The sequence below is a fragment of the Nicotiana tabacum genome, chromosome 2, assembly GCF_000715075.1.
Source record: "Nicotiana tabacum cultivar K326 chromosome 2, ASM71507v2, whole genome shotgun sequence".
NCBI lineage: Eukaryota > Viridiplantae > Streptophyta > Magnoliopsida > Solanales > Solanaceae > Nicotiana > Nicotiana tabacum.
In genome coordinates, this window is record NC_134081.1 from 124,772,847 (window position 1) to 124,783,609 (window position 10,763).

At 36.2% G+C, this 10,763-nt stretch overlaps 1 protein-coding gene across 2 annotated transcripts; it reads left to right on the forward strand.

Annotated features, from left to right (window-relative positions):
• The first annotated feature begins 2,975 nt into the window (after positions 1 to 2,975).
• LOC107822108 (auxin response factor 19) lies at positions 2,976 to 10,725 on the forward strand. Of its 2 annotated transcripts, XM_016648611.2 has the most exons (13): positions 2,976 to 3,866; positions 5,003 to 5,115; positions 5,203 to 5,298; positions 5,627 to 5,683; positions 5,805 to 5,960; positions 6,037 to 6,121; positions 6,401 to 6,491; positions 6,568 to 6,732; positions 6,834 to 7,029; positions 7,472 to 7,610; positions 7,912 to 9,641; positions 9,779 to 9,969; positions 10,055 to 10,725. In XM_016648611.2, the coding sequence occupies exons 1-13, from the start codon at positions 3,824 to 3,826 to the stop codon at positions 10,233 to 10,235; spliced, it is 3,243 nt and encodes a 1,080-aa protein (XP_016504097.2). In that variant the 5' UTR covers positions 2,976 to 3,823; the 3' UTR covers positions 10,236 to 10,725. The 2 variants fall into 2 exon arrangements, with proteins under 2 accessions (XP_016504097.2, XP_075095062.1); XM_075238961.1 differs by lacking the exon at positions 5,003 to 5,115 and having other exon boundaries at positions 3,270 to 3,866.
• Positions 10,726 to 10,763: the final 38 nt, after the last annotated feature.

A 10,763-nucleotide genomic window follows, 5' to 3' on the forward strand; every position in this document is an offset into this window, starting at 1 on the left:
AATTGTAGCATATAAGTAGACGACAACCAATTCTCTTGACGAATTGAGACACTACCAAATAGCCCTTGGTCGGCAAGCAGGGATGGACACGGTCTCCTAGTTGCTTTAGGGCTCTTCTATATAGTAAAATAAAAACTTAACTACACAGAATAAGGACAACTTACTTGAGGACCGTACAATTTGGATATACAAATATATATCCGAGCGTGATCTCACGAGTGTCTGAGAATGATGAGATGTACGTGATCTTGCCTCTATCTTATGTGATAGAGAAACTGTTTCAAATAGACCATTGACTATAAGATATATAGTGATAAAGAAATGTTTATATTACATTTTGTCGAAGAATAAAGATTAAGTGTCTAAAACCTTAAGTTTTCTTCAAACGCTAAAAGAAAGTTACGTTTTCTTCAGTTTTAAAATACAAGTTGGTGACCTAATATGGTATTCCGCAAGTATGATTATAAAGTCTCTTAATTTTATATAGTTATTGTCATGTGAAAAAAATTAAATTCCGGTTTTTGCGGCTTAGTAGATTAACTTAAGCTAATCTGCCTGATTTCTTTCTCTTACCAATTTCAGAAGGAGATCGACATCAAATTCATTGTATTTGACCTAATTAAAAATTTGCTTCGGACATACAATAAGAATCTTTTGTTCTTTCTTATCACAATATTGACAAAAAGTTGCTCATTTTTTTCAAAAAATTGTCCAAAATTTCATTTTCGGTCAATTGTTATTTTATTTTGAGATTGAATAAAGGAGATAAATAAGAAGATCATTTTCTTATAAAGGAAATATACGTCGAGAGAGAAGTGATCATAAGTTACATTACTGTACTAATATGATATTAATGAGAAAAGAGGCCACATAAGAGAGAGAACAGCAACATATCCGGTATAATCAGTGGCGTACGCAGGATTTTTTGTAAGGGGTGACACTATTTGAATAAGTGAACATAAATAAATCAGTATAACGACAAACTGTGTCATTTTTTATATTTATACATAATATTTTTATTTATTTTTATTATTTATACATATATATTTACGAAAAAATTTGAGGAAGCTTTGTCACGTGACACTGCTTGAGATACGGCTTCTAATCCCAAAAATAGAGTCCGAAAAAGATATAATGTACGTAAATCTTACCCCAACCTTATGCAAATTGAGAGATTTTCTGATAGACTTTCGGTTAAAAAAAGCAAAACGAAGTTCAAAGACAAGAGAGAACATAGAAAAGAAAAACTTGTGACGAGGGGCATCATTGCTAGAGAACATCGACCTAAAATGCACATGATTACTCAAAATTCTCTTGGAAGTAGGACCAAATTATTAGTACATCACGAATACCAGATCCAAAACTATCGTTATAAGTGTATTAAATATTAAAAAGCAACATTTACCCGAATACTTTTGAAATAATATTCTGCAAACATTAGGAAATTGCACCACATTGTTTAGGTATTACTTACAATATTAATTAGTTTGGCATAGCCATTGGGGTTTATCCAAGAAAATAGTAAGTAAAAAAGCGTCATTGTCATTTTATGTATTGATAATAGGAAATAAAACTTGATTTTCGAAACCTTAGAGATAAAAATTCGCCATTTCTGTAATACAGAAATAAATCTATCCATTTTCATCGTCTTAAGGAGTAAAAACATATAATATATTTTGATATATTTATTTCTGTTTGGACGTTACTAATTATGCCTTTTAATTACTAACCCTTCAATTGAGAGTTATACATCTATTTTTCAATTAGAAATATTACTAATTTACATTTTAGGAACATGAGATTAGTTTGAAGCAAAGTCAAATAATTACAGAATAACATTTATCGAGTTTTAGTCCAATAATTACAAAGGGAAAATTATTTCAACAGTTTAACATTTCTAATGATCATTAAATGGCACAATAGTTTTCTTAGACAAATATCATCACATAGTAAAATGGACGACATTGCACCAATTGATTCCTATTCACATGAATCAATGAATCCAAGGCGATCATCACAACCAAATAAAGTAACTAATGACCAATAATTACTCATATAATCCAAGAAAAAGCTTTGTATATACCAAAAATATTTACCTAACTTTTTATCCATTGTTAACCTTTGATTAGGGAAAGTAAAGCTTTTATTGTCTTGGTATATTGAAGAAAAGAACAAACACCAATAATTGAGTTTTGAGATTATGATAGTTGGATTTAAGTTAAATTTTACACTGGTCACAAATAGGAATGAACTTCAATAGTACTAATATATATCAATCCACGAAAATTAGGTACTAAATATTTTCACACTCTAGAAAAACTTGACGTCTTCAAAGATCATCTATTAATTCTACATTCATATATTCATATAGGATACTTGCATTAGGATAGACTATATACTTCACACCCCCTTGAGATGCAGTCTTTCTCCTGATCCTGTATGAACGCGGGATACTTCATGCACAGAGCTGCCATTTTTTCCTCATCGAATCAAAAAGAAATTCTACATTTGATATAGGACCCGTTTGTCCATAAAATATTTCCTTTTTTTCGATTTTTTTTTAAAAATGTGTTTGTCCATGAAATTTTGCAAGTTTTTGAAAAAATTTCAAAAATAAATTTTTCAAAATTTCAAAAAGAAAAAAAACTTTTTTCTCCACTCACAAAACTGCAATATTTTTTCAGGGGAAATGTATGTCCAAATATAATTTCAAATTTCAAATACAAATTTTCAACTTAACTCAAAATATTACTTTTTTTTCAAAAATTATAATTTTTATGCACAAACACATACGTAAACATTACAAAAAGATGAGCCAATTTTTTTTAGAAAAAATAAGAAATGCAAAAGTGTGGTCTAACGATTAAGGAAGCGAATAAAAATTATGAAAAATCAACGCAGACCAAAAACATTTTTAGTACACTCAACATGTCCAAATGATTTTTATTTATTTTACAAGAAAAGAGAGATTATATAGGAATCTAAGGGGGTGTACTGTAGTAATTCAGAATAATGAAAATAATGTCATGTAAGAGCAAAACATGGCTTATAATTCCACTCATTATTTAACCTTTGTCCAGTTCATCTCTGTCGGCTTTTTCTCTACTCCTGCTCTCAACGCAAACTCTATTTTTGACACTAACATACGTATCATATAACAGACGCATTACACTATAAATTTCCATATTTTTTTTCATTATCAATACTTAATTATATTATAATCTTGCATATAGAATAGTATAAAAATGTTATTGTAGTGCATATACAGTAGGAAATATAAAGCAGCTCCGTTGTTATTGGCGTCTGATTTTCCGGCGAGTTCTCTGATTCTTGGGGTAGCGTGTAACTTATTGACCAAACCTGTTGTCTCTACTTTATTCTCTCTTCCTTTCCATTTTTGGATATATATTTTTTGCATTCTTGATTTTCCGGCGAGTCTTTGCTTGGTGGTTTTAGTTTCAGTCACTTCCTCTACCGGCTGAAGTGGTAATCAGTAATCACTGAATTCAGAGATAAAATTATCTTTTTTGGGTACAGTGTAAGTTGAAAAGAGGCAGTTTTTTTGTGGGGTGTAGTTTGATTCCGGCAACCGGTAAATGCTGATGTATTCATGACAATGGAAAAGGAAGAATATTTGCATTTTAGGAAATTCTGCTGGTTTTGGATATTATAAAATATTCTGTTGCAATTATGGAGCTAGCATAATCGTGGAATTATAAGCTCTTTGCAGCTGGAAGTTTGTGTTAGAGGAATTTTTTTTTTTTTTGAGAAGTGGGAAAGATAAATAAATTGTGAAGAAATTCAAGTGGAAATTTTTGGTGAAATGAAGGCACCATCAAACGGATATATTGCAAATTCAGGAGAAGGTGTTTACTATAGCTTAATTGATTCTTTTGCATTTCTATCTTCTGCCTTGTTATTTATTTTATTCAATCTGTGTCTTAATAAGTGAAATATTCTGTCATAGTTGAGTTTTGATTTGAAGGGGAGTCTTGGAGCAACGGTAAAGTTGTCTCCATGTGAAGGTCACGGGGTTCGAGCCGTGGAAGCAGCCACTAATGCTTGCATTAGGGTAGACTGTCTACCTCAAACACCCCTTGGGTGCGGCTCTTCCCGGACCTTGCGTGAACGCGGGATGCCTTGTATACCGGGCTGCCCTTTAGTTGAGTTTTGATTTGTTAGTTTGATAAGTCCTAACATGGGCATTCACATGAACTAGGTAATTGGTTCTAGTTCAATTTAGAAATGCCTAAACTACTCCTGGAATCTTTGTGTTTACTCCATTTTGGAGGAGAAAGAATACATTTTGATTTTTGTGCACCATTCTCTGTCAATTAAGATTTGAGTAGGTTCTGCTTTGCTTACAAGCCAGTATAAGGAAGGGAAAGAACAGAGTAGAAAACATGGTTATCACTGAGAATAGGAACGAAATTAATACTGCAGAGTTTGTTTGACATTCTGTGTTCATGAATGCTTTAATAGGATCCACTTGCCATAAGTTCATATTGTCACATGTTTTTCTTTGATAAAGGAAACTGAAAAAGTTGTTCTATTCATGGATTATCAGATCAAGAAACTATAGCTTCTTTATAATCATCGATCCTTGCGTGTCATTTAGGGTCACACAATGTTGGTTAGTTTATAATCATCGATCCTTAACTCACCAGTGTTGGTTAGTTTTTTATTGCCATTTGGTATACAACCGTTAGAGGGTCACACAATGTTCACTTAGTTTCCTGGTATTGCTGAATCTTTATAAATATTTGGCTTGCGGAACTCCTAATCGTCATAATTATTTCACTATAATAATCCTTCAGTTTGGGGTAACAGAAGGAGAAACAGAAGAACATTTCCTCTTTTTGGTTGCATGAATGATAGCATAATTTCATGCACAAAGGAGCCTAGTTTCTAGCACATCGAAGCTTCATATGTATGTTTGTCTAAAGTTTAACTTTAATTTAGTAAATATGCATCCCTGAATTTTTTTATCATACTGCAACAGGAGATAGAAAGGTCATGAATTCAGAGTTATGGCACGCTTGTGCTGGCCCTTTGGTTTCTTTGCCTCCTATTGGAAGCCTTGTGGTATATTTTCCTCAAGGTCACAGTGAGCAAGTGTGTTTCTTTTGAAGTTGAATCGGAGTATTATTTCCCTAGATATTGTCCGATGATGAAAGCTTACTCGATATTAACACCATGCAGGTGGCGGCATCAATGCAAAAGGAGACAGATGGAATACCAAGTTATCCTAATCTTCCTTCCAAGTTGATCTGCATGTTACACAATGTCACTTTACATGTACGGCATCTTCCTCAATCCACACATTGGCTAGGAATCCACAATTTCATGAATTGTTTTTCCATTTTCCACATATTTTGCTTACAATTAATGATTCGATATGGGGGTCTTCCCGTACCTTCATTGTATTCCTTGTATTTAAAAAGAAGTAAATGGAAACTCAGGATCACTATACTTTTGTAAGTTTTGTCAGTGTTTGTTTGAATCCACAATCTCAAATTGATGTTGCATGTGAATTAAGTAGAAAAATATAGTTCTATTAAGGCTAATCAAAGAGTGGTGGAATTTTCCTTATTCTAACGTGGTATACTTGTGATGTTATTGTTAGGCTGACCCTGAAACTGATGAGGTTTATGCTCAGATGACACTTCAACCTGTAAACAAAGTAAGTCCTTTATGCTGTTTGCAATATCAGCTGTCTGTCTTTCTGGGGAAAGTACTTTTTACCTCCTCTTTAAGAAGTTGAACGAAACGTAATTTTGCTGCTTCTTTTTTTTTTCCTGCAGTATGACCAGGAGGCTTTACTTTTATCGGATATGGGCCTTAAGCAGAACAGGCAGCCTGCCGAGTTCTTCTGTAAAACTCTCACAGCTAGTGATACTAGTACCCATGGTGGATTTTCTGTTCCTCGTCGAGCAGCCGAGAAGATATTTCCTCCCCTGGTTTGTTTATCTTCACAAAGTGTCTTCAAGAAAAAGAGATCCGCTTTTATGCATCTGACAGACAGCTTCTTTATAGGATTTTTCAATGCAACCTCCTGCTCAGGAACTAATGGCTAGAGATTTGCATGACCAAGCTTGGACATTTAGGCATATCTATCGAGGTACTTTTTAAGATCTTTTACTTTCTTATGTTGGAAGCTTAATTTTAATAATTCTATGTAGAACTACTAATGAGGTATTACACTTTTGAATTGCTAAACTAGTAGTATTTAAGGTTTTTCTTCAAAGGATACAGTTCCGTTTTGGAGTGCTTGATTAAGTGATTCGAATGATTATCCTGATAATATCTACATTAGCGATGTTTGTCTTTAAATCCAACTCAACTTAAGAAAAAAGTGAATCCAATAAGTGCTCGTTGACATTAATTTGCATGATTTCAGGTCAACCAAAAAGACACCTTTTGACTACTGGTTGGAGTGTCTTTATCTCCTCTAAAAGGCTATGTGCAGGCGATTCTGTCCTTTTCATAAGGTAACAGTGAAAATTAGTATAGTACTTTTTATATCTGATAGTCATCTTGTTTCTAAACTGAGAAAATTTGATGTAGAGATGAAAAGTCACAGCTTCTCTTGGGTATAAAACGAGCAAATAGACAGCAGCCCGCCCTCTCCTCATCTGTTATATCTAGTGACAGCATGCACATTGGGATCCTTGCTGCTGCAGCTCATGCTGCTGCAAACAACAGCCCATTTACTATCTTTTACAATCCGAGGTACTATATCAACGCTTTTGAGATAAAAAATATTACGTGTTTGGACTTAAATGTTGAATAATACACAAATTGTTTTTCTTGCTCCTTTTGTTACCTGACAGGGCTAGTCCTTCTGAATTTGTGATTCCTCTGGCCAAGTATAATAAAGCTATGTACGCACAAGTTTCACTAGGCATGCGATTTCGGATGATGTTTGAAACAGAGGAGTCTGGAGTCCGTAGGTACATGGGTACAGTAACTGCTGTTAGTGATCTGGACCCCATACGATGGAAGAACTCTCAGTGGCGTAATCTTCAGGTACTCAGTCATCTACGCTTTGACCCCAAGCATCTGCTTAGAATTTTGTTATTTATAACTTAGTGGTCATAGTAGAGCCCGCCCCGCTTCTTGAAAATATATTTCGAAGTCATACCAAATACAACTACATATACTAGGCAATGTCACTCATTATCAGTTGCTCTTCCTGATTAGGAGTACTTACTTGCACTTTGGTTCATGACTTCATAACGGTAATGACATTTTCTATAAGCAATGTGTTTCCCTTATCCTTGTGTGAGTGTGTGTGTTTTCCTTTTCTAAAAAACCATTTTAACCATTTACAGGTGTTTTCTGGTCACTAGTATCCTGATGCCGTCTTTATTGAACTTTAATTGTGGTTCCAAAGGATTTCTTGATGTTATGCAATAAACTGCATTTGGATTTATCCAGTCCTAAATTATTTCCTTATTTAATTTGTTAGGTGGGATGGGATGAATCAACTGCCGGGGAACGTCCAAGCAGAGTTTCAATTTGGGATATTGAGCCTGTTGTGACTCCTTTTTATATCTGTCCACCTCCATTTTTCAGGCCCAAGTTCCCTAAACAGCCAAGTTTTCCTGGTAAGCTACTTGACATTTAGCTCTCTTGTAATGTTTCAAAGGTTTAAGAAAAAAACTTGAACAAAGAGCCTATTTGAAGGTTCACTGTAGTTAAAACTTGACTTTGACTTGCAGGAAATATTGCAGTTTCCATTCAGTAATATTTCTGATTAAATATGGCTGGAAATAGGTCTAACTATTAGTACATAAAGTATCGAGGATGTTTATCAACTTAATCTCCCTCATCTCGACTTCCACAAGAAGGAAATTAGTCTACTGTAACTTCCTCGATATAATCCTCAAAGGGGTAGTGCTTTTGCAGGTGATGAATCTGATATTGAAAATGCATTAAAGAGGGGGATGCCTTGGATCAGCGATGAGTTCGGTCTAAAAGATGCTCCAAGTTCAATATTCCCTGGACTAAGCTTGGTACAATGGATGAGTATGCAACAGAACAATCATAATCCTGTTGCCCAATCCGGACTTCCCAATGTCTTACACAGTAATATTGGCACGGATGACCATTCTAAGTTGTTGAGCTTTCAGTCACCTACACCAGGTCTCCAGTTCAACAAACCAAACCAACTTAATCAGCAATTAGGTCAAATCCAGCAGCCACCATTAGCATGGCCCCAACAACAGCAGCAATCATTACAGTCTCCCGCGAGTGCACAGCAGCACACGCTGCACCAGCAGCAACAGCAACACTCGCTGCAGCAGCAGCCACAACCACAACCACAACCACAGCTTCTCCAGCAAGCACAGCAGCAACTGCATCAACAACAACGTGGACCCCAGCAGCAACAGTTAACCGTGAATTCGCCACCAGTAAATCATTGTGTATCCCCTAACCAGCTACCAAACCAAAGTTTTCCACAAGCTTCGATATATGCTCAGCTTCAGCAGCAACAGTTACTATCAGTCAGTAACCAATCACAGCTAAATGTTCCAAACAATAGAAATCCATTTCCTTCAACATCCTTGGCACAAGACTTTCCCTTTCAGCAACAAGCGACCCAGCAGTCTAACCTCTTGCAAAAATCCCAGCAGCAGCAGCAGCAGCAGACAATACTGCAGCAAGCTCCACTACAATTGTTGCAACAGAGTTTGATGCAGAGGCCACAAGTACAGACATCGTCACAGCAGAGCCTTACGGAGCAGCAGCTTCAACTACAGCTTCTTAATAAACTGCAGCAGCAACAACAGCAACAGCAGCAACAAGCACAGCAATTATCTCATGTAAATTCTACTCTAGAGCCACGTATGCCCCAGCAACAACAGAACCGGCAACCACAAGATCTCCAGTTTGGTCATCAGCAATTGAGTTCCAACATCATGACCACAGCCACACATCTACAGTCACCTCAACATGCTTTCAACCAACTCCAAGGCCAGAACAAATCCCCTATAACAATCAAAGCCTTTTCTGGTGCTACAGATGGAGATGCTCCTTCATGTTCAACCTCTCCTTCTACAAATAATTTTCAAGTTTCACCACCAAACTTCTTGACCAGGAACCAAGGGCAAGCCATACTGGTGGATGAGTCGGTAGTTGATCCATCTCAAGAGCAAAACAAATCCGAATTTCGAATGAAACATGAGCTACCCTTCTCAAAAAGTTCGGAGCAGTCTAAATACAAAGGTAATGGTACTGAGAACTTAGAGGCAGCATCATCGACAACATCATATGGGTTGGATTCTAGTGGCTTCAACTTTTCATTGCCTGCATTATGTGCTGAAGGTGATGTTCAATCACATTCTAGGAACAGTCTTCCTTCTGCAGCAAATATAGATGGATTGACCCCGGATGCTTTGCTGTCAAGGGATTATGATTCCCGAAAGGATATGCAAAACCTGTTCTCTGCTTTTGGAAATACCCCTAGGGACATAGAAACTGAATTGTCTGCTGCCGGGATCAGTTCTCAACAATTTGGTGTGCCAAACATGTCATACAAGCCAAGATGTTCCAATGATCTCGCTGTTAATGACAATGGTGTTCTGAATAATAATTCATGGACGAATCAGACTCAGCGCATGAGAACATATACTAAGGTCTGCTGCACGCATGCTTCACTCTCTTTTTACCACTGTTTACGCGTTCTCTTTTTTCAAGTTTCATATGATGGTGTAGTAGTGTTATGTCTCATTCCTGTCATGTATGTTTTTAATATTGTTTTGCGATCATGAAGGTTCAAAAACGAGGCTCTGTGGGAAGAACAATAGATGTCACTCGTTACAAAGGCTATGAGGAACTAAGGCATGATCTAGCACGTATGTTCAGAATTGAGGGACAGCTTGAAGATCCTCAAAGAACTGAATGGAAGCTTGTGTATGTAGACAATGAGAATGATATACTGCTTGTTGGTGACGATCCTTGGGAGTAAGTGTTGACTTCTAGAAAGTTGTATTATGATTCTTGAAGTATTACTTTTCCAAGATATTCATGTTTTGCTCATTTTTCTCAGGGAATTCGTGAGCTGTGTTCAGAGCGTCAAAATCTTGTCTTCTGCTGAAGTGCAGCAAATGAGTTTGGATGGGGATTTAGGTAATGTGCCAGTACCAAACCAAGCTAGCAGTGGCACTGACAGTGGTAATGCATGGAGGGGACACTACGATGACAACTCTGCTGCATCATTTAATCGATGAAGGCGTTCCCATTTCATGAACCAACTTTGCAATACATTTTCAACACGATTCCCTTGAAGCTGCTAGCAATTCAGATCACCAGAATGCAGCAACTCCTGTCATGTTTTTTATTCGTGACGTGAATACACATACCCTTCCGAGATCTGGCAGTCCGTGCATGTCTTCGTGGCACAGTTGATGTTGGATTAGTACCTTTACTACTTTGTGGAGTGTTTTAATCAGATTTACTGAGATCAGGATCTGTATCTTTATTCTTATTCGAAGGTCCAAAAATCTGTTAGTGAGTTTAGGAGAGCAGGTTTCCAATGTTGAATTATTTTTTTCTAGATCAGGTTGATGTAAATTAGCCTAGTAATTTAGGCTTGGAAAAACTACAGGAAGAAAGATTCCTGTTGTACCAAATTTAACAGAAAGTGTATAGCTTTGACGGATGTGGAAAACAGTATCTAAATGATATTAGAGCACTTCGAGTTTTTATGCTCTCCTGAAATATCTAGTAGGTCAATTATAATTTTATACAGGGATTAG

Bases quoted from the DNA above. Each gene is read 5' to 3' on its own strand.
- LOC107822108 (XM_016648611.2), top strand. From the start codon at position 3,824: ATGAAGGCACCATCAAACGGATATATTGCAAATTCAGGAGAAG. The intron at 5,116-5,202 runs GTGTGTTTCTTT...AACACCATGCAG, and splicing joins CTCAAGGTCACAGTGAGCAA to GTGGCGGCATCAATGCAAAA. The intron at 6,492-6,567 runs GTAACAGTGAAA...AATTTGATGTAG, and splicing joins GATTCTGTCCTTTTCATAAG to AGATGAAAAGTCACAGCTTC.